Here is a 23,725-nt window from a genome sequence, read left to right on the forward strand (position 1 = left end):
TAATGGTTTCGCTGCTAATAGAGTGGCATCTTGCCCAGTAACAGGTGATACGTGCCCACTATAGTTTGATGGCATTAGCTTACTATTCTTTGGTTTTTTTTTTTTGCCTCAAGATCTCTAGCAATTGCCGTCAGAAAATTGAACAAACAGATATGGACAGCATCAGGGATATATTATGGGCCTCCACAACCTCCATTACTTCTGGGGACGCCAATATGTGACAAGTATTATTGTCTCGCGCTTCATGTTAGGATTTCTGAGGCTGCGATCCAGGCTATCCTGCACACTAGTAGCAAGGAGAGCATCTTCAATATTATGCGCGATTTCATCAGATCAATATGCCCTGGGTCCCGACTGTCATGAAGATCACATCCAGAGGGTCATTTTCAGGCAGTGTCCGCTTCCGCGCGGTTGCCAGCGAATGGGTACGATAGGAGGTATGGCAGCGAGTACGGCCAGTACGAATACGGTGGCAAGTATGTGTCACTACCAAGACCAGGGAAAGTCCGACTGATATCTCGACGGCAACGGCCGGTCTCGGTATTTCTCTAAAGCATCACCATCATCGCAATGATTTATGAGCTGACTTTCGATTCAAGGTTAAGGGAAGAAAACTAACAACTAGCTTTAGGCTTAGCTTTACTTCTGAATGGAACAAGGTCTCTCCGTTGGTTATTGTCCCGGTGCGTGAATATAGCCAGCCCTAACCCCCAGCAAGCAGGCCCAACTCCACAATAGAAATGGACCCTGGCTAGATAACTGATCCATACTTTCTAGGCCCTATCAATTGCAAACGCCAACAGTAAACGACTGTGCTTAACACCATATATCATTTTCCTAGTTGCTATTTCACGTTAAGCCAGTACTGTAGTTTTTGTCGCCCCTACGCACTTGCTCTTCTAGTTAGATAAGTTTTGTAACTCCCACACGCCTTCCAGGAACGACAACTACCCATTTACCGCTTTTTAGCTCCAACTAGTAAACCCCAGCCTCCCACTGACTCACCATCGTCAACTCGCCACTCTCTTCCAGACACCAGACATATACCAACTCCCCACCCCAGTGCCGCAAATCCGGCTGGGCACCGACAAGGACTCTTCAACGATCAAACAATCCGATCCTCCACCCAAATTCCAAACACCAAGGGCTCCGAAGAAATCCTTGGCTGTAACGGCACGAAAACAACCCAGGAGTCAAGTCCCAGATCCACAAATCGCGTGGTCGCCGCTGCCGCCGCCTGCTTGAGAAAACTTCGAAAAGTGGAAATAATGGAACCCTGATTGCATTGGAAGCTGGAAGCTGTATGGTGTAGTCAGGAACTGGGCCGGTATACTAACCGCAGGCGGTTAGTCGGTGGAGCGGGACCGCGGAAGCCGCCGAATTTGCAGCGAGCGCTTGGGAGCGCTTGGGACTTGGGACTTTGGGAGGCTTATTTTTTTCATGTCACAGAATCAAAATGGCAGACGGTGATTTGTGATTTGATTCGGTCATGCTTGGTTTTCTATCATTCTAAAATTTAGTGCTGTGGTCCACTTTCTTCAGGTTTGAGGCTAGTTTCAGTGCTTTGCACGGAGTCCAGATATGACTCCGGAGAAATTTAAACATATGGACTGTATGTAGAGTGCCTGTGGTGGGCACTGGACAGTCTCCGTGTGAATCTCGAGGGCCCACACGTAGCCACCTCAGTGAGTCAAATTGACTTGGAGAAAAGAGAAAGAATTATGAGAACTAGGTTATGTGGCCACCAGGTGCAAAAAAAGGAATTATATCAAAGATAATATGTGTGAGTAAGATAAATTATGCTTATAAAAATTCAAAAAACACCAGGCGTCATCTGCTCAGCAGGTGGCTATGCAACCCAATCGCAAATTACTAGCATTATACATATATACCGCTCTTTGAGCGCGACGTCAAATATTCGTCTTCAAGCATCCGCATGTCAAGTCCGTTAAACGGGAGAGTTTAGTTCTCCTGCTCCTTCTTCTCGGCGTATTGCGGAGGAGGACCCTCAGGGTCGTCTGCATCAAGAGCATTCATGGCATCTTCTTGGTCGTTAAGGTGATGGTAGATGGCAAAGAAGAGGATACCGACGAGGAACGAGGCGCATGCCAGACCAACAAACATCCACATGATGGCTGGGTCGAAGGCAGCGGGCGTCAGGGCTTCGGCGATGGCCGATCCGAAGGCGTTGGTGAGCAAATACATCGACTGCACGAACGACTTCATGGATGGTGGTGCCTTGGTGTAGGCGTACTCGAGACCGGACACCGAGGCGAAAATCTCGGAAATACCGATGAAGAAGTAGGCGGGTGTCTGGATGGCGATGTGGACGTTGTTTCCCTGCGCTTGACCATCGACAATCGAAGCATCGCACCCGGGGGATTCGTAACATGGCCCGGCGGAGTAGATGAGGTGCTGGACAATAGCAGCGTACATCATGGCCAGAGAAGCGACGATAAAACCGAGCGAGATACGAGAGATCGGGCGGAACCGAATGCGCAGGCGACGGAGCACGGGGTACACCAGGGTTTCCAGGACCGGAATGAACACGATAATGGAGATAGGGTCGAAGTTCTGCATCAGATCGTTGGGAATACCGTGCCCTTGCATCTGACCAGCCTGAGTGACAAAGTTGCTGGAGAACTGGCCGTAAACGACCCAGTAAATGGGATAGAAGCAGAATACGCGGCAAGCAACAAGAGCACGCTTAAGCTCATCAATAAAGTGGTCGTTCCAGGGAACATGGGTTCTGTTGCCACCATTCTCGGCCTGCCAAGTGGGCTTGGGGGCGTCCATGTTGCGGTTGATGACCATGATCCAGAGAGCCTTGAAGGCGTCGGTGATGACCGATCCCTGAGGAGGACGGACGACGTAGAACTTGCGCCCGCAAATGACAACAGCAGTACCAACTGTAAACATGCACAGGCAGAGCAAGTAAGCAGACCAAAATCCAATATCCCGCTCCATGTAAGGTGTAGCTAACAACGAGAGGGATCCGATGTTGATACAGCCATAAAAGATCATGTAAATGCGCTGAATCGTAAGAGACGGGTCAATAATAACCCGCTCGCCCTTCTTGGTAGTTGAGACCGCCATCTTCTTGCGCTTATATTGGTCCGCAATCTAGAGAAATTATGAGTAAAGGAACAGCGTTATATAGGATTTGACAAGCTGACTTACCAGAGGAGCAACGTTACTCTTGATACCACCAGTTCCCAGACCGATGATGAGAATAGCCGCGATAAATCCTCCAAGACCAGCTCCGTTCTCAAGAGCGGTGGGGATTGACGTGAGAACAAGGATCAACAATCCAACCAAATAGACACCACAGAAAAGAACAATCGTTTTGTATTTACCGAGGTACTGATCGGCAACAATCGCACCAAGAATGGGTGTGACTGTAGTATAATGTCAGCGCACGAAATCAGGTAAAGACGACGCGAGAGACGAACCGTAGCACCAAAATTGGAAAAAGGTAGTCAAGCCAGTAGCTCCCTGGTGCCCCATACCCAGTGCACCACGTCCTTGACTTCCGTCCAATGGACGTTGGACATAGTTCTGAAACATTCCCGACATGCCATAGTAGGTGAAACGCTCACACAATTCGACGAACGCAACCAGCCAGGCAGAGAGAGGAAGGTTCTCTGCAACGTGGCGGAGAGTTTTGTTCTCCTCGTCGTTGGGTTCCTCGCCATCAGGAGTTTCAGCAAGGGCCTTCTCTGAGTGGCCGACAATCTGATCCTTCTCAACCACAGAAGCAGTAGTGATAGGGTTATCGCCAGCGAGGGCCGGCCTGTAAGCAAGTTAGTAAAAAAAATCACGAGCCAGGGCGAACCACGAGGGAACCGAGAACGATAAAGAGCAAGAGATGCAGGACGAGCGATGCGAATCAAATGCGACTACCGCAAAGTGGGAAATTTTCTCGACGAGGGAGGTAAACTCACTGGGTGGCCTCAACGCCATGCTCTGCAGCAGACATATTGTAGAGGATGGGCAATGAAGATCCTCAGTCGGTCAATTTGAGCTTGACTTGTCGCAAGAGATGGAAAAAGAACGACTCAGACCAGGGCGAGGAGTCACACCATATTATAGTCATGGCCAAACTCGCGCACTAAGTCAAAGCGGGACCGTCTTATCTCTCTAGCAAAAAATAACGAGATTGGAGGCCCATCAAAACTCCGTCCGAAAAAAGCAGTAACCACGGATGTAACCCCAGGTCCAGACAAGCGAGTCAAGCCTTGCTCGGCTGTCTTGTCGCGCTTGGTGCCACTCGGCTAGGCGTTCAAAGGCCGGCCAAAGATAAATGGGTCGCGTGGGTAAGTCCGGAGTTCACCGGGCTATAGAAATTGATCTTTTCTCGCCACGAGTCTCCTCGCCCCAATAACGAGCACCATTGAACAATAAACAATGATTCCAACCCCATTTCAATACTGATACCACGAACAGCCCTTCCTCTGTCTCTCGTAAAAGCAGTAGTTCAAGTACACAACCACAGTTGATCGCGGGTGGTTGCGACTTTTGACCGAGGTTGAACCGCATAGAACGTGTTAGGTAACATAAACGTCTCCGCTAGTGACCCGGATAACCTTCATTAAGGATGAAGAGATAAGGACGGCATTCGTGCCGTTAACAGAGTCATTATTCGACATGGCTGGTCATTTCGAGTCCTCGATCGCAAGCGGCAACCCCACTCAGTCTGCCCCGAGGTCGACAGAATCGCGTAACAATATGCCAGTCCCCGCGTGCGGTGATGCACGATGTGACCCCATAAACTCTTCTATCTCCGAATGTAATCTCGTTGGGTGAAGGCCAAAGATCGGTGCTGCTTCAAAGCCAATTATCTCCACGTCCGACGAGCATGAGGTCAGGAAACCGGGGATGTGACAAGAAGCTTATCCACCGCAAGCGATGTTACCCCATGGGATAAGCAGCCAGGATTTCGATTGTCGTCGATTTTCTCGTTGGCCAGGAGAGTCAATCGCTTCCTTTCCTGAATTTGGAAGCCTGGATCGTGCATCGGAAAGGTGGAACATTTGTCGAAGGGAAAACCGAGGCGGCGCTTCGAGCCGTCAGGGGCAATCCATGAAGCGACGAACGAGGGAAAGACAATTGATAAGACGGTCGGACCACCTTGTGCCACTTAACGAGTCAGTCAGTGTTTATCAAGAAAATGGTGCAAAGGCCTCTCCAAATAATGGCCGCAATCGGGCGAATCTCGAGATTTGACTCCGCTGCGCCTCCGGTATCGGCCGGTGAACAGGCATGAGATGAGGACAGCCAGAGGCATGGACAAAGTGAACATCTTGAGGACTATACTTACCTTCAAACCATAGAATGGGAAGGGTGATCAGCACATGCTAGGATGATAGTCGTGCTAGAGAAGCTCTGTGAGAGACAAACGAAAAAGACATCTCACGCGCAGAGTCACGGCCATCGGGCGCCAACATCTAGTGAATCTTCACCTTCTCAGCAGAGTCATGACACAAAAAAGTGAAATCCAGCCAGGTTGAAGGGGGGATCACGGCCTTATCAGTCACAGCAATGGTACAACTTACCTTTTGGGCTCGTTTCCAAGAACCGCTAAACTCAAGCCAGGAGGATGGCGCGTCTTGGTCATCCTACAAGCCAATCCCAGCGCAAAATATCCGTCGTCCAAGCCTCAAGCATCCTTGATGGTCTTGGCTCAACGTCCAAGCACGCAATAATAGGCCCAATAAGGAACGCTGTGAGCTGAATGATACGAGGGGAATCACGGGATGTGTAGTGGACGGAAAGGTGAGATGACGCCGAAAACGTTCTTCATCTCACTGAACAACCACTCTTGGTTTACCTATTATAATGGCCAAAGAAGCGGCGTTTTATTAGGCAGACCGAGTCCATCCCTCCTAAAACCGAATGCCCATGACATCTCACTGACTCATTGCAATACGAGTCGCACATACCCTGTCACTCCCGTATGCGCCGTACCCACGGAGTCTTCCATAGGTACATTTATACTCCCTGTCTGTCCAATGACTGTTCGAAGAATTCAAAGCCAAGATACGGAGGACATTTGTCGATCCTTGTTGGGACCACAACCAAGACCCAGAGGACCAGACCGGCGCCTGGACAGAGTGCGATGCTAGCCTCATACAGTCCCCGAGCTCCGAGATCGGCCTAGATGGGAGCCTCAGCGAAGATATAAACTCTCATCACATTCCATCGTAGGCCTGGGAAGTGCTAAAGAGGCCTGGGTACCGAAGTTGGTCTTCGCACTATCAATCAGACCGCGTGTCTACTTTCGATAGACGTAGCTGAGGCACAGGTTCTGATGCAATGGCCTTCAGTCCTCAATGAGGTTCAGACGGTGGCTGTCTGTAGCAAATATAACTTACATATAGATGTTCTTACTCTGTCTGAATTCCGAGATGCCGTACCCTAGGATTGAAGGGAATAACATGCGCTAATGATGGCGCTGACGTTGCAACGTGAGCATAGTCAAGCAGAACGGATTGCACAATACATATTTTTGAGTACATACAGTTTCTGTGCTTCTTATTAACCCTTGCATTCATTTTACCAATGTGCTGGGTATGAATATCACTGCGCCAGGTACTATCGAGCAGCAGTTGCCCCTCGGCGCAAGATACACCTGCGCACGATTCAAGAAACACAAGTTCTTCTTTCGAGACTGTCTTCCACCACCATATCTAGGCGAACCGCTATCGCTAATCTCATCGTCATCATCGTCACCACCACCACCACTTATTACTCGCGTACTAAACTACATTATGGTAAATGCTTCATCTTGCTCGATAGCCAGCAGCGTCAGCCTCAATTGAACCCTGCGCTAACCACCTGCCACCTCATAGTCAGCCCACTGGTATTTCGGCAATATGGGAGATTCGAATGGTATATCAGTTCAATCTTTCGGAAACCGAACCATAATCACCCTGCCAGACAACATGACCATCGTCGCTACCGGCGGATCAGTGGTGAGTACCACACTCACAATGAAATCATCAGGAAACCAGCACTATGATACTTTAGTTCTAACATAATATCAAACACCTTCTAGTCATTTACTGCTGCTTCTAATCGATGCTCCGGCTCTCGGAACCGGTCTTATCGCGGCCGTAATCGTCCTGGCCCTCGTGGGCCTGCACATGCCAACAACAACAATAGAAACAATGGCAACAACAATCAGAATCAACATCGTAATAACCGGGATCGAGGTAGACGAGGGCAAAGGCGTCGAAATCAGAATCGATGGCAAGGGAATAGAGGTACCCCTCGAGGGATCGAAGCTGGACCTGCCTATGTTAATGCGAGCGCCGACGCCCATCATCAGGCTCATGCCGCGGTCGATATAAATACTGCTAGGACTACAATTGCTGCAGTTCCCGTGCCGGTACCTGCAGGTCCGGACCCAGGTGTGGCTATGGAAGTTGATGAATGGAACGGAAATGGAAATGTCACATATGAGCCCACCTACGACCCTCATCGAAACCCGACTGAAGAAGGGGGAAATCTACCTTTAAATGTAACTTGTGGACAAGAGCACGCAGATCACCATCCAAAGCAGGAGTCCGGTGATGACTGGCGTATTATCACCGCCAGTGGTTACGATGCTGGTCTTGATTTCGATGTGAGTGAGGAGTACTTCGCTGGAAAGAGTGTTTCGGGGGCGACCAATCTTATAGATTTCACGGAGAATGCGAGTACGGGGACTCTCTGAGATTGGGGCTCATTTGTGAAGACATTAGCTTTCTTAAGGTAGCTATTCGATGTTGACCATGCCGTATTTAGGAGTCGTGTTTCTGCTCCCGGGGTGTGTCGTTGTAAAGCGTGAGAAGGTATCTAGGTTGTTTTTCAGCAAGAATTTGATATCATTGTTGCTAGTTGCTTCCTTTCATCAACTAAAATCTACGAGGAACCGCGTCATAGCTGGACGCTTCCATGTTCATCGACCATCAGTAAGTACGTAAACCGAAATTCGCCTCCTAGACCTAGATAGTAACCCCGACCTGACCCTTGTCAACGACACTATTCTGAGCGTTCTCATCCCCTTTAATACTGTTGGTCTGACCGCCGACATTCCTGGGTATATCCTCCTCCAAACTCTTCGGTCCGCGATAGGGTATCTCGCCGATTTTCTTTCCACACTTAAGCTCAACAACCTTCAACTCGGCCAGAGAATTCACACGACAACCAATAACGGTAGGCTCATCGATCTGTCTTGGGAACAGAACAGAGACTTTCTTCATACAGTGTGAAAGCCAGAACCCCGCGTCCACACAATTTTCCTTGAAGTTGATACATTTCAAATGGTTTGGGTCGAACCAGTGCAGGAAGGGGTCCGCGTCGACCACGACGCCGGAGAGAACCAGTGTGCGGATCGAAAGACGGTTTTGGGTGCTCCCCATGGCCATGGCACGTATTTTCGCCTTCTCGAGGCAAATCTTGTCGAGATATTCACCGATTCCGACGGTACGGACCAGAGAACCTTCACCGTTACCGCTGGAGGTTAAACCGTATGTTAGTAATTCCTTGAAGCCGTGCTGCACCGTGGTATTCAGCTGAAATACTTACTAGTAGACGGGCTCCCCGTAAGTAGCTTTGTCAAGACGCCAGTCTCCCTTCATAAAGGGCCATTTGTAACCACGACGAAGACGCGGGGCAAGGGTCATTTCAATTTCAAGTTCCTCAAGGTTCGTGTTCAGCCATGCGGCTTGAAAAATGTACATCTGGTAAGACTGCATCATCCCCGTGAGCTTCAAGATACGCAGGCTACGGAACATGCAGAGAGGCGCCATTTCATTGATTGGGAAGATTGGGGGTTCGCCATCTTCTTGGCCCTCAGATGGGTCTCTTTTGTTCTGATTGCATTCATTCTCTTTCCCCGTTTCGTGCACGAGCTTTCCGGTTTGGACTGGCCAAAACACGTCCAGGCCTAAAATACGGCGGTCCCTGGGGATGGCTGCCCAGAGCGCTCCACCGTGGAATTCCATAAGAGGGTTTGCTGGTGTTGCTTGGTCAGGAGGAAAAGTGGGAGTGACAATGGCACGTTCCTTGACATGGAGCTCCAGCTCCTCTTCTTCTCCCTCGCCTTCGTCCCTCATCTTCTTTCTGCGACTCAGTCTGTTGAAGGTAGACCTGATCATTGAGTTCGAGCGACGAATATCAGCTGTAGCACTCGACGAACGTCCAATATTGTTCGAGCGAGAACGGGAGCGTGAGCGTGATTGTCTACCCAAGTCGAGGAAACGATTTGGGGAAAATAGCAATGAGCCACTACATCCAGTAAAGGTGCTCACTGTGAGGGCATCGCTCATACTAAAGCGACGACTTCTCTTCTCGGGGACCACTACCTCAGCTTCGCAGTCCGGATCGGCCACTGCAGTGGTAATAGACGGGGCACGGGGCGGCGGAGTATGTTCAGGTCCAATGTTGAACGGGAACCTGGTATGAAGGCTTGAGTTGTGGTCTATCCAAATCAAAGACCCGTTAGTATCATCGCCAGAATAATCCAACGTTGAATGCAGTAATAGGTAGATGTGCTGTCAAAATGAGTAGGTACTGGGAACTTGCCTGCTTCAATCTTGTTGTTTGTTTCCTTATTCCAATCTTCAGCGTCTTTCCAGAACTCGTCGCCCAGGAGTGTAGCTTTCCAGTGATCTGAGAAGTCTTCAATGCGGTTCGTTTTTGGCACCATGTTGTCATGCGTCAGCATGGCGATGGGAGTTCAAACACACACGACGCAATAAGACGCCGAGATAGAATAAAGAGAGAAGAGAGAGGGCTGGTGAGAAATACAAGGGAAACACAATGAATTCCCCACTGTAAAATAGAGGAGGCTACATGAGTGAGTGAGTTTGTTATTAAATCACGCAAATTCTCTCCATAACCTGGAACAACGAGATAGTACTTTACAGCTGGTAACCAGCCAGCAAGTTCATGTACACCTAGTTCCTAACAACATGTTCATGCTCTGGGGGTCCCTTGAGCCTACAAAATGCGTCATTTCATGACCAGTATGAGATACAAGCCGATCCCAGCCAGGAATCAAATATACTGTTGGCATCACAAAAGGCTAATCATCTGTAATGAGTGTGAGTGAGGATATTAATCAACAGATAAGCTCTCTGCGCAACTTCAGTTGAGAAACCAGTGCATTTTCCTACCTATAACAGTAGAAACAGTTTTACCAACGTGAAGTTTCCTTTCGCGGCCAGCCCTTTCTTCGCGGCCTATAGTCCCCCGCCGTCTCTTTTTCTCCGCAGCTCGTGGAATATTGGCCAGAAAGAACCCCTAATAGAACAACAAATGCAGCCCAAGAGAACCACCTAGTGCCTGTCAATTCCATTTCATTATATTTATCGATCTCTTTGGAGGTTGAGTGTTGGTTACATAAAAGATAGATATCTAGCCTTGACAGGCATTATGAGGATGGATCCGAAAAGGAACAACGCAAGAGTACTCCATCGTATGGCGAGGGATCTTATGTATTTATGAATAATGGGTATATTATAGCCGTATTTTAATAACTTTAAAGATAAAGAGCCTAACGCTTCGCGGAGCTGATTTATAGAACTGAGTCAGATATATATATTCTTTTGGCATATACATCTTATAAAAAACCACCATCATCTAGCTCGAGAAATGAAGCCGATGTGGATCAGAATCATGGTATGTTACACTGGCTTTATAAAAATCATGTTGTTATCCTGGTGGTGCCAATTACCTTTGTTGGGTACAGCTTCAGACGCAGCCTGATGTCAACTAATTCAGTTCAATTTGTATTTTTTGGACAGCAACGTAGGCGAAATACTACGTGTTATAATAAAAATCGACGGCTAGTACAAATGTAAATTATGGAATTCATGATCCCCTGCCGTTGCTTTTGTTGTGATTTCGCAGCGCTTTGCTTTCTTCGGACCCCATAAATAGAACTCCAATATAAGTGGTATAGACTCGTCAAAAATAAAGCATGAAAAGGTAAAAGCTGGTGTCTACTAGCAAGTCATCAACAGCGAATCGAAGGAGTCGCGGGGGGAGCGGTTCGATAAATTCATCCTCATGATGCGGTGCAATCCTCTATTCGCCAACCCCCGTGACCGTGGAATGCTCCGTCATTTCATTTCCTGAAACGAATTCAGAACTCATGAATCGTCATGAAAGCACTGCCTAGCCCCACGGCTTTAAACAGTGTACTTGGCCTTGGCCCTTGTGCTGCCACTGTGGGCGCTATCCGTGTGTCCTGAGAACTCAACACTGTCATTTGGACCGACTCGGAGGACTTCCTTGAATCGTCGGCCAATTGATTCGAGCACTTCCTTGCCCTGAGCGGGCGTCCGTCCGTTTTTGTCACCGGGAATGCTCTTGCCGACGGTCCGCGTCCAAAGTCCAACACGGTAGAAACCCTTACGTACGTTCACAACAACTCCCATAACTTCCTGGTCACCATCGTTCTCGAGGGTTTCGCCGATGGCCGCGAGCTGTGCGTGCAGCCACAGGTCATCGATAGGGACTGACCGCTTATCCTTGAACGAAAATGACCACTTGCCGCCGTGCTTGTTTTGGGGATCTTCCCACTCCGGCCGAACGCCCTTCTTGAAGAGATGGTAGTCTGCCTTGAGGCCGAGTTCGGACGTTGGAGTAATGTTGTTCTAAAGTAGAGCACACAGTTAGAATGACGCAATTTTGAAGAGCTGAATGAACAGCACATACGTAGATACCCCAGAATTCCTCAACAGAGTTGAATGTGACAACCTCCTTCAGAAGATCGTTCCAGTTATCGCCCTATTATTTCGGTCTATGTAAGTAGAGGCCTTGTGCGATCGGAGGGTGGTCGCGTCCTACCTTGCCACTAGGGGGCTTCGTAAACCAGAGAGTCCACTCGTGCATCAGAGGGTGCTTCACATTGAAGTTCTCTGGGTCGTGGAATACGGTGACAGCATCGCCATTTGCCTTCTCGGTATTTTCTTCGGCGGCTACCGCGGGCGGCGCCGTGTTCTCGTTCGTCACCGGTAGGGGAGCATTTTCTGCAACGGCGGCCATTATGACTGAAGAAAGAGGAAACTGAGATTATTTGAACGGGAAAAGAGATATTGAGCGGTGAATCTGCTCAGAACGAAGATGAGCGGGTGGTCTGAAGGCGAGAAAAGTCTCGGTGGGGGAGGAAAATTTGTGTTGTTTGAGGCCGTGAGGGAAGGTGCAGCCCACGAGTGAAAACAGAGATAAAGGGAGCTGCAGTGAATGCACTATAAGTGAAGTCGAAGTTAAGTATCTGCTCCAGGCAGAGAACACGATCTAGTGAGTGTTGTCGGACTCTGCGAGATGATGATGAGGTTTCTTCCGATCCTTTTTTGAAGATTGCCGCAGCTCATCCACTTTTCCTATTTGGGCGGGACTTCCCAAACCCCGGACCTTATTGGCCACATAGAAAGCCCTAACAACAGAAGAACATGGAGAACATGGAGTAACAATTTAAAAACCACAGGCATATTATACTAGCGCTACTAGAGATGAAGATTGTATTAGGAGAATAGATAATAGTGGATGATTAATATTTCTAAGTGAAATCCCAATCTAAAGCCGAAGTCCTGCAATCCTGCCGCTGGAATCTATCAACATATGCACGCTCTCCACAAAGGAACTATTTGGTACACCCGGAACAACCCTCTATCGGTGAGCATTTGTTGTAAAGTGAATGGAAAAACGGTAGACGTTAAGTGAATTGAGAATGAAGGGAAAAGTGCGAGGGCATGTCTGTGCCCAAACCGAGGCGTATCAGTCGTGACATCGGGTATCTTTAAACACAGTCCTCCAGAAACGAAACGATCAAACTATTTGTCACCGCTACTAATCAAGCTTAAAAAGCAGTTCCAGCCTGAAAAAAATCAGTTAGTAGTGCTCATAACAGCGCCCAGAGCGACACTTACCCAAACTGATAAAGTTCACCAAAAGCACTCGGTATTCCAGGGGCACAAATGCGAAGTTAATGGTCTGGACCATAGGCCACACCGTTAAATTAGCCTTGTAAACCGGGAGGAAACTCGACTTCCACTTCTCGATGGGATCAGCACCCTCCATGACAGCCATTGATGTCAGGAAGCAGGAAATGTTGAGTGGACCAAAGAGACCTTGGTCAGCAGCCACACGCGCAGCGATTGTAGCTTTGTTACTCTTGAACACGACATTGCGTTGCAAGAAGCTAAACCAAACCGTAGCGGCCGGTCCGAATATCGCTATATCGGATGTTAGCCAATACGAGCATGTAAATACACTACAATGAAGGGACGGGGACTATAATAGATCTGAGGAATTGATAATGCTAACTTACCACCGCCGTAGAACGCCATGCGCCCTGTTCTTGCGAAGTCATGCTTCTCAAGGCCCTTGCGATCGACTGCCTGCTGGGCTAGAACATCGCCCGTAGCAAAAAGCACCTAGTGGAATTGTTAACAATTTTAGAAAAGGTATATACCAGAACAAGTTGGCTGCAAAAAGTGGTTGTTCATGGATCCCGAAGAAGGCAACTTACAGCACTGCTAATGCTGGTTGTGAGAATGGGCTGCCTTGCGAGCTTCGACTGGTACCTGAATGGCGATAAGCTCAGTTGCCGAACGCTAGGAACAAGCGTCATGAAACACGTACCAGCGCAACATTGTTTCTGACTATGTAATGGCCAATTGGGAGAAGGCAATTGCTGGATGGGGTATCGAAAGAGGGTTGGAGAAATAAATGTCAAACTGGCAAGAACCTGCTATAAGAGAATCTTACCCCAGACCGCCGATAACAAATCGCCCTGCGGAAACCTGCGAAACAAAGCAAAAACTGTGACAATCAACGCCACTGTCTGCAAATTATTGGAGCGGGACGCGTCCCGACACGGTAATCCGACATCACATGACGGACCCCTTCCCCGTGACGTGGGTCTCCAGAGCGGGTTACTAAAAGCGGACACCGACCTAGGGCCTAGGGTTTGCGTCAGTAGGGCAACGCCGGGCCTCGCTTAGCGCACCCGCCCGCCAATTTTCCGTTGGGTGCCAAAACATAGTGGGTGTGGATAGTGAAGAGAAATCGACAACCTCGACGTCGACAACACCTCCAACGACACCCAGCCCGGTTACGTTTTTCACTCCGGCACATTTATATCCAAAATGGCTGACGCTGCTCCCCGTGGACGTGGAGGATTCGGCTCTCGCGGTGGTGACCGTGGCCGTGGCCGTGGCCGTCGTGGCCGTCGTGGTGGAAAGCAGGAGGAGAAGGAATGGCAGCCCGTCACCAAGCTCGGCCGTCTCGTCAAGGCCGGCAAGATCACCAGCATGGAGCAGATCTACCTTCACTCTCTGCCCGTCAAGGAGTACCAGATCGTGGACTTCTTCCTGCCCAAGCTCAAGGATGAGGTTATGAAGGTACGAAAACGAAAAATTTCTCTGCGCAACTCGATTACGGTCTTTGCGCCGGATGCATACGAATTTTCTGGTGTGGAAGGACTACGCATTGATCGGAATTGGGAATGGAAACGCAAAGGAATCGCAGCAATGGGTGCTGACAGCTGCATTACAGATCAAACCCGTCCAGAAGCAGACCCGTGCCGGTCAGCGTACCCGTTTCAAGGCCGTCGTTGTCATCGGTGACTCTGAGGGCCACATCGGTCTCGGAATCAAGACCTCCAAGGAAGTCGCTACCGCCATCCGTGCCGCCATCATCATTGCCAAGCTCGCTGTTCTCCCCGTCCGTCGCGGTTACTGGGGTACCAACCTTGGTGAGCCTCACTCTCTGCCCGTCAAGCAGAGCGCCAAGTGTGGTTCCGTCTCCGTCAGAGTATGTTTCGATCGACACCTCAAATTTTTGTTCATCCCAATACTAACGTGGTGACCAGCTTATCCCCGCTCCCCGTGGTACCGGTCTCGTTGCCTCTCCCGCTGTCAAGCGTCTCCTTCAGCTCGCTGGTGTCCACGACGCCTACACTTCCTCTTCCGGCTCCACCAAGACCCTCGAGAACACCCTCAAGGCTACCTTCCTTGCCGTCGTCAACACCTACGGATTCCTCACTCCCAACCTGTGGACCGAGACCAAGCTCACCCGGAGCCCTCTGGAGGAATTCAGCGATGTTCTGCGCCAGGGCAAGAAGTACTAAAAAGTGCGGTAATGGGGATTATATTTGCATGACACGTTTTTTTGATTCCACTATTTCCTACGGGTTCAAATTTTGACTGGGAAGAACGGACTTTTATAACGCCTGCTATGCGACTTACGGTATCCACGAATGTAACTATCATGGGGAAGGAAGAAAAAGCAAGGGCGGAGTGAATGAAAGATACTTCTACCAGTCAGATGATCGTATCCGTCTCGCATTGATGACCATTTAGGGTCGACAGCGCCGTATTCCGTAGTAGGGCGATTCGATCCGGTGTATTCAACCTTACTAGCAACCTTCATCCCAACTAAGGCCGCGAAATCTACGCTCGTAATGATTCCAAGTGAGACAGCCAGATCTACCGCCAACCTCGCCATACCTGATCTAGCATAGCTACATATCTACAAGACTTAAATCGACTACTAACTGTTGTCTTAGGTACGAAGGCCTCACATTGACTCTACATGCCGGTATCTACCTGCGCAACTAATGCCCAACCATAGCCTGATGTGCCGGCCCATACCGATTTCCAGCTGGCTTCGCACTATCAATAATCCTCCTCATCTCCTTCCACTCCTCATCCGAGAACTCAACATCCCTCGATGCCCAGTTCTCCTCTAACCGCATCGCCTTGGTCGTGCCAGGAATAGCGATCATACCCTGAGCCGCGACCCATGCAAGCGCGATCTGCGAAATTGAGACGCTCTTCTTCGCCGCCAGCTTCTTGATCTCGTCGACGATGGCGCGATTCTTGTAGAAATTTTCACCTTGGAATTTGGGGCCTGTGCGATTTGGTGCGTTAGCACTTTATCTTTGTTTTGTTTTTGCTTTAGGGTATTGATTAGCGTAGAAGTGGAATGGGGCGACGGACTCTTTCTCCGGAAGTCATCCGGCGCAAAATCATCAGGTGTCTTGTAGTCAAAGTTATCCACGAGCCAGCCGTGGCCGAGAGGGCTGTAGGCAACGTAGGCGACGCCTAGTTCTTTGGCTGTCTCGATGAGCCCGTCTGTTTCGTGAAGAGTCTCAAAGGCGGAGTATTCGGCTTGGATCGCATCGATTTTGGCGACTGCTCGCTTGTTAATGAATGTCCATGGGAACGTCGGAGATGAGCTATATGGGTTAGGTTCTGGATAGGTTCTTACTTGAGTTGGCTTTACGGAGAGTTGCAGCCGAGCTCTCAGAGATTCCGATGTACTTGGTCTTTCCGGCCTTGCGGATCTCGTCGAGGGCTGTGATGGATTCTTCTAACGGGGTTTCTGACATATAATATTAGACTGGGCAGAGCCAGTGGAGAGGGTTTGTGGGCTTACTGGGATCAATCCGGTGGAGGTAGTAAAGGTCTGGTGTGAAGCCGAGGCGTTCAATTGTGCCTTCGATGTACTGTTTAATGTGGGCAGCAGAGTTGGTGACAGCGCCGCTACCGAAGACATCAAAACCACATTTGGAGGCGACTGATGGAATGGTAAGTTGAGGTAAAAAGAAAGGGTTCCTTAGGAACAAAATCACTCACTGAAGACCTTGTCACGGACATTGTGCTTCTTGATGAATTCGCCGAGAAGCTTCTCGTTTACACCGGCTTGGTATACGACCTTGCCATCTGCTGTTAAATTTTTGTGTCTGTATGCCGGGGGGTGGTGATTCAACTTACAGCCGTATCCCAAAATGTACAACCCAGTTCAATGGCCTTTAGCAGCACAGGCTCTGCTTCTTCCAGACTAAGGTTGGAGCCCAGACCGAAGCTTAAGCCCATAGCACCGAAGCCGGGAGAGGGGACATGGAGATCAGCGAAGGGAAGTGTCTTGACCATATTGCCAGATATATATCTGTGATTGTATTGAGAGCGGGTGGCCAGGTATAGACGGAGGAGAGGAGAGGGCTTAAGTATCCTAAATGTCACTCGGGTATACTACGGAGTACATGGAGCACGGCAGTTGTCTGGTTGACGGATGGCATCATATCTCCTAAATCCGGTCATCAAGACTGACAGCCCAACCTGAACCGATGGCGAGGGAGTTGGTGGTATTGAAGGTCCACAGCTAAAGTTTGAAGTTGATTGGCGAGTTACCATTAATCATTTCCCCACAATATGTGACAAAATCGCCTGAACTTGTCTGGTTCGCGCTATTTGCTGACACTTGCAGTAGTCACATCGAACAGCTCCAGGCTGGGTATACAATGATTATCGGTGCACATATGGTTTCACCGTACGAGACCGATTACTCGTTATTCGATGTCGCATTCTGCCAATTTCTAGAAGTTCAATATTATTTCTTCAGACTCCGTCTGTTTGCGGGGCTCGGCTAAGTCGACCCATCAACAGTACCATCGCATCTCTCTACGGAATCCCAGCAATCGGAACTCGGAAGTTAGTCCTCGCCATCAATGGCTAAGGGAAACAAGCCCTGAAGCGATTTCGCCCACGACCTCTCTCTTCTGCAGCCCCGCAAGCCATCGCGACGGTATCGCCTCCAGACCGTAAAATGCCCCCGCCAAACCTCCATATACTGCGCCCACAGTATCCGCATCCTGTCCCAAGTTCACGGCCCTCAAAGCTCCGCTCTCAAAAGTGGACGTGGTAAAGAACGACCACAGAGCAGCGTCAAGCGTGGAAACAACGTAGCCTGAGGACTTGATGACATCTTCGTTTGTGGCTCGCCAGTCTTGTAGACTGCTATAGCGACTCAGCTGCTGTTTCAACTTTGTGTCTTTGAATTCTGTGGACACCACCTCCTGGGCAAGGTCCTCTCTGCTGGCGCCATTCAGTGCGCGTACGATGAGTTTGGTGTAAATTACACAGCACTCAGCACACGTTGGATACGGGTGAGTAGCATCGGAGGAAGCAGCGGCGTTGTGCAACGCTTCGTCCATGTTGCGAAAGTACACGAGACCGATTGGGGAAACGCGCATGAGGGAGCCATTCCCGCAGGAATACTATACCCGTCGTCAGTATACTTTGTTTTTGAAATCAGCGAGGGAACAAAAGTATACCTCGCGCTTCAAAGCCTTATCTATGGCAGGCTGGCCGCCCTCATGTCCCGATGGATCGTCCTTTTTGACACCAAGCGACTGCTCAAAGTATGACTTCCAGATTTTGAGCGCCCTTGTCGTACCAATCCCGACATCAAAGCAGTTATCCGTGGCCGAAAGATAGCCATTTTCGTGCCACTCGATGTAGTTTCGGATAGCGGCTTGGGCAACAAACTGGCCCTTTGAGTCGATGAGTGATTTGGCAAGGCATAGGGTCATGGATGTGTCATCAGTCCATGTGCTAGATAGTTATATGTGTGAGTTTCTGATGCTGGTATGGTCTGTTCATTATGCTTACCCCGGAGGAACACCGAAGTTCGCGTTGTGCTGGAAATCGGTGACAGGTTCAAAGCTGCCGCGGGGGTGGAACTCCACTGGTCCCCCCAGCGCATCGACAACGGCCACCCCGAAGATCGACCCTTTGATTCTGGACGCAACCGTGGGGGAGTTCATTTTCACCTGTTCGCTAGTCGTGGAAAGCTGCAGAATACGGTGACAGCCGACAACATGCCAAAGCCCGCAGATCTAATGGCGACCAAGCACAGCCTCCTGCTCACCTCGCCTTGTCAGCCTTGGCCCTTCTCTACTCAGACCCGTAATACCAGAGCAACCTGGTTGCGTCTTTTCAAAACATCATGCATCTTGACCCTGCCGCCACAAACAGGCGATACTATAAGAGCGTTTGACCTATTTCTCATCTCCCGCATTTTGCTGGGGAGGTCAGCCTAACCTGATCATGCCGTACATTTGCTGATAATGACGCGAAGGGTTCAGAAAGACTATTCTGTAGTTGACCATTCAGCTCACAAATGAGTGGCCGCGATTGCACAACCGCCCCAAAACGACGGAAGTACGTTACATATGGAAGGATGGATTTCTGGCGGAAAGTTACAATGCCCGTCAGGAGGTTGAATGGAGTCAGATGTCCTCTCACTCTCAGATTATCCCGCACAAACGGAGGAGCGTCTTAGGGCTACTTGCTTTTTCTGAGCTGCTGATGAGGTTACAGTCATTGCTCGCCTGGAACGAGAGACAAAAGTACGTTGTGCAAAAGAAAAAATGGGGGCTGAGAATATGACGGCGAATACAAAGCACCCACCACTCACCATCCTTGTCTGCTGCGATCGAGGCTGCCTTCATGACAAGCGTTTGAATTGAAATCAACGTTTGCCAAAAGTTGATAAGCATGAAAACAGATGTACGAACCATCTGCCTGCGTCCACCACCAATTCACCCGCTCGTTTGCCTCTTTCTCTTGTTGTCCTAGTGCTTGGTGCCGACAGGGATTGATGAATCCGACCCATGCACCCTAATGCAGTCACTAACCCCCTAAGACTTGCTCTGAAATAAGACGAACCGACACCCCCCAAACGACCGACTTAATGACATCTACACTCGTTTGTGCTCAATTTCCCTACCAAGAAAATCGTCGCTCTGTTTACTTCAACTGATATTCTTCCCAAAATGAGCCTTACAATTGACGCTCAGGACCGCCCTGCAAGCCGTAACGACTTTACTACGGCCATCGTATGCGCACTCGCCGAAGAGGCAACACCGGTCCAAGCGCTGTTCGACAAATATTTCGACAGGTATTCTAAGTTTTACGGTAGAGCCGATGGAGACAGAAATGTTTATTTCAACGGCCTACTCGCAGGCCACAAAGTCGTAGTTTCCTACCTACCAGACATGGGAACACGCGGCGCTGCAGCCACTCTGGCAAGCCTTCGAAGCTCGTATACCGAGCTGCAGCTCGTGCTTGTAGTTGGCATATGCGGTGGCATGCCTTCTGGCCCAAGCCCGAAGTCACCTCAGAGGTACCTCGGCGATGTTATCATTGCAGATAAGCTATTCGTCTATGACTATGGAAAACAACAACCAGGGGAGTTCAAACACACAAACCCGTTTCGGACTCACAACGACGAGGCTAAAAGCCTTTTGAAGAGTCTTGAGGGCGAAGACAACCTGGCGTTTTTTCGAGAGCAATTTGTCGCGACTGTGAACGCTCTGCTGGAGACCCGAGAAAAATGGCGCGCTCCTGATGCTAAGACCGACGTCGTTTATGGACCATCATATCATCACAAGCATCGTGAAGAGCATGCACGCGGATGCAGCTGTTATGCTGCCGATGCAATCTGCAGTGCTGCTACAAAAGCGAGCTGTGAAGAACTCGAATGCGCAGAGTCTGCAATTATACGCACCCGGGCCGATGTGGAGGATGCAAATATCTTCATCGGACCCATGGCGTCAGCTGATACTGTGATGAGGTCTGGCGAGACTCGCGAAGCACTGGCCAAAAAAGGCGAGGTGATAGGTTTTGAGATGGAGGGTTCAGGGGCGTGGGATGGCGCGGTGCCCTGTATCATCGTGAAAGGCATTACTGATTATGCCGATAGTCACAAGAATAAGGAGTGGCGGCTTTACGCCGCTGCGACAGGTGCAGCAGCTGCGAAGACCTTTCTAGATCATTGGAGTGTTCAGACAAAATGTTAGTAGTAGCGAGCGTCAATTATGTCCGAGTTCATTCAGTCCCACTGACTATTTTTCTCAGCCCGTAGAAGCAAGTACTGGATGGTCTCGCTCGATAGAAACGTGGATTTCGCAGGGCGTGACTCTGAAATCGGGAAACTCAAAGAGTCTATATCCTCGCCAGACGGCCCAAAAGTCCTAGCAATGTATGGGCTTGGAGGAATAGGCAAAACTCAAATAGCTCTCGAGCTATCCTACCGGATGAAAAGTGAACTCTCGGTTTTCTGGATTCAATGCAGCAGCATCGAGAACATCGAGAAAAGCTACATGGACGCCGCAGAGATGCTGGGAATGGCTGATGCCAACGCGACACAGGCGAAACAGACTGTAAAGGCCTGTCTCAGTAACAGTTCCACTAAATGGCTTTTGATCTTAGACAACGTGGACGACCTCAATTCGTGGACCTACCTTAAACAAAGCCTCCCCTTGAGAAAAGAGTGGCGGATTCTCATCACCACTCGCAACGGGAATCTGGCTGCCCAAACTGCGCGGTCACATGTCTTGCAGGTTCGCGAGCCAGGCGAGCAGGATGCAATCAACATTTTGTACAAAAGGCTGATTCCGGAAATACGGTTCTTGCTGGAGGACAAAGAAACGGTTCTCGATCTCCTTGGCCGGCTCGAATCCTTGCCGCTGGCTCTCGTCCAAACCGCAGCATTCTTGAATGTGAACAGGAAGTTTACAATATCAAGCTACCTGGAAATATTCAATCGACAGGAGCCAGAGGTTGTGAAATTCCTAGGCAAAAACTTTGGGGACGACGGGCACGATACCGATTGCCCCAGCCCCGTTGCTACCACATGGCTTGTATCTTTCCACCAGCTCCTAAAGATCAACGACACGGCTGGCATATTTCTACGTATTATGGCTTTTGTTGACCGGCATGATATCCCCGACAGTTTCCTCCCGGCAGATGGGCCTATCGACGAGGTACCCGTAGCTTTATCGCTCCTAGCAGCTTTCTCATTTATTACCACAAAAAGCGGCCGGAGGGATTGCTCGACCATGCATCGCCTCGTACGACTTGCGACTCGGAGTTGGGCGCGGCAGGACGGGGAGTTCATAGTATTTCTCCGATGGGCTGCTGATCGGCTTGAAGAAACTTATTCTAGTTCCGATGAACGCTCCAGAAGACAGTATCTATCTCACGCAGTCTCGTTAATAAGCGAGAATGAGTTTGATCCAGCGAAACACCCAGATCTACTATGGAGAACAGCAGAGGGACTATCCAAGGATCATCGAAATGCCGAAGCTCTCAAACTTTTTACTAAAATTATGAGCACTCAAGAGGAAGAACTTGGAGATCGACATCCAGAAACCTTGCGCAGTATGGCCCGTGTGGCGCGAGAACACCTATGGTTGTTCCAATCAGAGGAAGCCGAAAAGGTTGGGTTGCGCGCATTCACCACGAGCAAAGAAGCACTCGGGCCAGAACATCCAGACACCATTTTCGCCGCTAATATTGTCTCGGCCATATATAAGATCGGGAATAGACACGATGAACTTGTTGCAATGCACCCACAACTAGTAGATATCCTACAGCATACCGCCGAACTACATATGCCGGGTTCTATGCAGAGTGTGGCATCCATTGCCAGGTCATATATGGAAGAAAAAAGATTCAAGGAGGCGGAAGACCTTCTTTCACTTAATCTGAAAGTTTGCCAAGAAGCTCATGGGCCATGCCACTCCGATTCCTTGGAATTTATGAATGAGCTGGTGTACCTATATACCTTGCAATCACGCCTGGAGGAAGCCCACAAAATACTTACAGATATTATCAAGACATGCAACCATGACTATGACCTCTATCCTCGCCTAATAATTACATCTGAGGTCAATATGGCGAAGAATCTTATAAAGCTACAGGAAGAGAAACAAGCAGAAGAGGTAGCGATACGGGCAGTCAAGCAAGCCACCGAGAGACTTGGTCCACGAGACGTTGATACATTAGCTGCTATGACCGCATTGGCGTCAGTGCGGGAATTGCAAGAAAGGTGGGAGGATGCAGAAAACCTGCTTCTGGCGGCACTAGAGGGTGCGAGAAAGGGATACGGATCCGATTACTTCCTCATCACAGGGATCATTTTGTGCCTCTCAAATTTATACTGGAAGCAAGGCCGATGGGATGATGCCACAAAAAGAAAAGACGAAGCGATCAAAGCGCTAACGAGGGAGGATGAGCTAGGGCCAAATGACCCCCAGACTCTGGAAAACATATATCAGTTTGTCCTGAAGGCAACCCCGAACGACTATACTCTACAGCTAATGTCTCGGGCTGTGGGGCTGGCCAACAACGTTCTGGGTCCAGATAACCTGAAAACGAAACAATATACATCCTTTCTTTCCATCTTGCAAGAGAAGATCGATGCCGGGAAAGCTACAATGGCAGCTACCCCGGCTCCTCCTACTCCTGAATCGTCATTGCCAGAGAGAGGCCGACGTCGAGACAGGTTCAATAAGCTTCTTGACAAAGCTCGACAAGCACTGCGGAGCTCCAGCAGACTCACTAGTGAGCACCGCCAGCCAATTGTTGACGGAGATACTTGACGCAGTTGTTACGTTTGATGATGCTTAGATTCGGATGGCGGAGATTTTACCAGGCAAAGTGCTTTCTTAAGAGGATAACAGAGGACACCACCTATAGATAGGGCATACTGCTGCCTGGTTGGATGAGATCTGTGTACTAGTGAAGGTGCTTTCAGGGTCCGTATCGTCGCCGAGAATATTAGTCAGCATTAGACCTTCCTAACAAGGTTTGACCCTTTGGTGGCGGGGCCTGCTCAGCTTGCAGTGTTGGACTCGGATTGGAGGGAGGAGCGATTAAGGCCAATGAGAGAAAAGTCACTGCCTTCAAAAGGCACCGGAATAACTGCCCAGGCAATTATGGATGAAGGGCGATAAATATAGAACTTGAGGTACCAGGCTTGACTGTTCAACAGCCTCGTTAATTTTTATTTTTATTTTCTAAAACGTTCTGTTGCCGGTTGAAATAGGACCTGACGATCACGTCCCTGTCCCTGGTCTGTGCTTGCAAGAGAAAAA

The 23,725-nt window shown here is 49.4% G+C and overlaps 10 protein-coding genes across 10 annotated transcripts; 3 read left to right on the forward strand and 7 right to left on the reverse strand.

Moving 5' to 3' along the window:
* Nucleotides 1-1,962: 1,962 nt before the first annotated feature.
* On the reverse strand, nt 1,963-3,979 carry ASPSYDRAFT_146144 (peptide MFS transporter; the record flags this gene model as incomplete). The annotated part of the gene is made up of 4 exons (XM_040841592.1): nt 1,963-3,123; nt 3,181-3,398; nt 3,453-3,793; nt 3,945-3,979. The coding sequence occupies 4 exons, from the start codon at nt 3,977-3,979 to the stop codon at nt 1,963-1,965; spliced, it is 1,755 nt and encodes a 584-aa protein (XP_040705407.1).
* An 885-nt stretch (nt 3,980-4,864) lies between these two features.
* ASPSYDRAFT_30082 (uncharacterized protein) lies at nt 4,865-5,617 on the reverse strand (the record flags this gene model as incomplete). Its single annotated transcript, XM_040844729.1, has 4 exons — nt 4,865-5,139; nt 5,321-5,357; nt 5,417-5,447; nt 5,556-5,617. 4 exons carry the CDS (start codon nt 5,615-5,617, stop codon nt 4,865-4,867), a joined length of 405 nt encoding a protein of 134 aa, XP_040705408.1.
* A 1,253-nt stretch (nt 5,618-6,870) lies between these two features.
* ASPSYDRAFT_67379 (uncharacterized protein) lies at nt 6,871-7,717 on the forward strand (the record flags this gene model as incomplete). The annotated part of the gene is made up of 2 exons (XM_040850400.1): nt 6,871-6,974; nt 7,058-7,717. Exons 1-2 carry the CDS (start codon nt 6,876-6,878, stop codon nt 7,715-7,717), a joined length of 759 nt encoding a protein of 252 aa, XP_040705409.1. The 5' UTR covers nt 6,871-6,875.
* A 143-nt stretch (nt 7,718-7,860) lies between these two features.
* Nucleotides 7,861-9,798, reverse strand: ASPSYDRAFT_43513 (uncharacterized protein). Its single transcript, XM_040846672.1, has 3 exons — nt 9,571-9,798; nt 8,572-9,466; nt 7,861-8,499 (listed from the first exon to the last, which is right to left on the reverse strand). Exons 1-3 carry the CDS (start codon nt 9,692-9,694, stop codon nt 7,989-7,991), a joined length of 1,530 nt encoding a protein of 509 aa, XP_040705410.1. The 5' UTR covers nt 9,695-9,798; the 3' UTR covers nt 7,861-7,988.
* Nucleotides 9,799-11,180: 1,382 nt separating this feature from the next.
* On the reverse strand, nt 11,181-12,039 carry ASPSYDRAFT_30085 (eukaryotic translation initiation factor 4E; the record flags this gene model as incomplete). The annotated part of the gene is made up of 3 exons (XM_040844730.1): nt 11,181-11,648; nt 11,710-11,781; nt 11,842-12,039. 3 exons carry the CDS (start codon nt 12,037-12,039, stop codon nt 11,181-11,183), a joined length of 738 nt encoding a protein of 245 aa, XP_040705411.1.
* A 537-nt stretch (nt 12,040-12,576) lies between these two features.
* ASPSYDRAFT_43515 (Mpv17/PMP22 family protein) lies at nt 12,577-13,801 on the reverse strand. The gene is made up of 5 exons (XM_040846673.1): nt 13,639-13,801; nt 13,526-13,580; nt 13,325-13,430; nt 12,924-13,229; nt 12,577-12,871 (listed from the first exon to the last, which is right to left on the reverse strand). The coding sequence occupies exons 1-5, from the start codon at nt 13,647-13,649 to the stop codon at nt 12,828-12,830; spliced, it is 522 nt and encodes a 173-aa protein (XP_040705412.1). The 5' UTR covers nt 13,650-13,801; the 3' UTR covers nt 12,577-12,827.
* A 343-nt stretch (nt 13,802-14,144) lies between these two features.
* Nucleotides 14,145-15,160, forward strand: ASPSYDRAFT_1173475 (40S ribosomal protein uS5; the record flags this gene model as incomplete). The annotated part of the gene is made up of 3 exons (XM_040840281.1): nt 14,145-14,399; nt 14,554-14,811; nt 14,870-15,160. The coding sequence occupies 3 exons, from the start codon at nt 14,145-14,147 to the stop codon at nt 15,125-15,127; spliced, it is 771 nt and encodes a 256-aa protein (XP_040705413.1). The 3' UTR covers nt 15,128-15,160.
* A 114-nt stretch (nt 15,161-15,274) lies between these two features.
* Nucleotides 15,275-17,220, reverse strand: ASPSYDRAFT_833236 (uncharacterized protein). Its single transcript, XM_040851209.1, has 6 exons — nt 16,776-17,220; nt 16,638-16,716; nt 16,438-16,578; nt 16,270-16,383; nt 15,999-16,193; nt 15,275-15,909 (listed from the first exon to the last, which is right to left on the reverse strand). The coding sequence occupies exons 1-6, from the start codon at nt 16,932-16,934 to the stop codon at nt 15,614-15,616; spliced, it is 984 nt and encodes a 327-aa protein (XP_040705414.1). The 5' UTR covers nt 16,935-17,220; the 3' UTR covers nt 15,275-15,613.
* A 286-nt stretch (nt 17,221-17,506) lies between these two features.
* Nucleotides 17,507-18,607, reverse strand: ASPSYDRAFT_56841 (ADP-ribosylglycohydrolase family protein; the record flags this gene model as incomplete). Its single annotated transcript, XM_040849280.1, has 3 exons — nt 17,507-18,058; nt 18,116-18,395; nt 18,453-18,607. The coding sequence occupies 3 exons, from the start codon at nt 18,605-18,607 to the stop codon at nt 17,507-17,509; spliced, it is 987 nt and encodes a 328-aa protein (XP_040705415.1).
* A 1,011-nt stretch (nt 18,608-19,618) lies between these two features.
* Nucleotides 19,619-23,230, forward strand: ASPSYDRAFT_30090 (uncharacterized protein; the record flags this gene model as incomplete). Its single annotated transcript, XM_040844731.1, has 2 exons — nt 19,619-20,639; nt 20,703-23,230. 2 exons carry the CDS (start codon nt 19,619-19,621, stop codon nt 23,228-23,230), a joined length of 3,549 nt encoding a protein of 1,182 aa, XP_040705416.1.
* Nucleotides 23,231-23,725: the final 495 nt, after the last annotated feature.

Source organism: Aspergillus sydowii (genome assembly GCF_001890705.1).
Source record: "Aspergillus sydowii CBS 593.65 unplaced genomic scaffold ASPSYscaffold_3, whole genome shotgun sequence".
Taxonomy (NCBI): domain Eukaryota; kingdom Fungi; phylum Ascomycota; class Eurotiomycetes; order Eurotiales; family Aspergillaceae; genus Aspergillus; species Aspergillus sydowii.

Coding starts and splice junctions, on each gene's coding strand:
- ASPSYDRAFT_43513 (XM_040846672.1), bottom strand. CDS start 9,694: ATGGTGCCAAAAACGAACCGCATTGAAGACTTCTCAGATCACTGGAAA. Junction 9,467..9,570: donor AAACAACAAGATTGAAGCAG/GCAAGTTCCCAG, acceptor TGATTTGGATAG/ACCACAACTCAAGCCTTCAT. Junction 8,500..8,571: donor TACGGGGAGCCCGTCTACTA/GTAAGTATTTCA, acceptor TTTAACCTCCAG/CGGTAACGGTGAAGGTTCTC.
- ASPSYDRAFT_43515 (XM_040846673.1), bottom strand. Junction 13,431..13,525: donor CAACCAGCATTAGCAGTGCT/GTAAGTTGCCTT, acceptor CAATTCCACTAG/GTGCTTTTTGCTACGGGCGA. Junction 13,230..13,324: donor CATGGCGTTCTACGGCGGTG/GTAAGTTAGCAT, acceptor CATCCGATATAG/CGATATTCGGACCGGCCGCT.
- ASPSYDRAFT_833236 (XM_040851209.1), bottom strand. CDS start 16,934: ATGGTCAAGACACTTCCCTTCGCTGATCTCCATGTCCCCTCTCCCGGC. Junction 16,384..16,437: donor CCTCCACCGGATTGATCCCA/GTAAGCCCACAA, acceptor ATTATATGTCAG/AAACCCCGTTAGAAGAATCC. Junction 16,194..16,269: donor TCTCCGTAAAGCCAACTCAA/GTAAGAACCTAT, acceptor ACAAGCGAGCAG/TCGCCAAAATCGATGCGATC.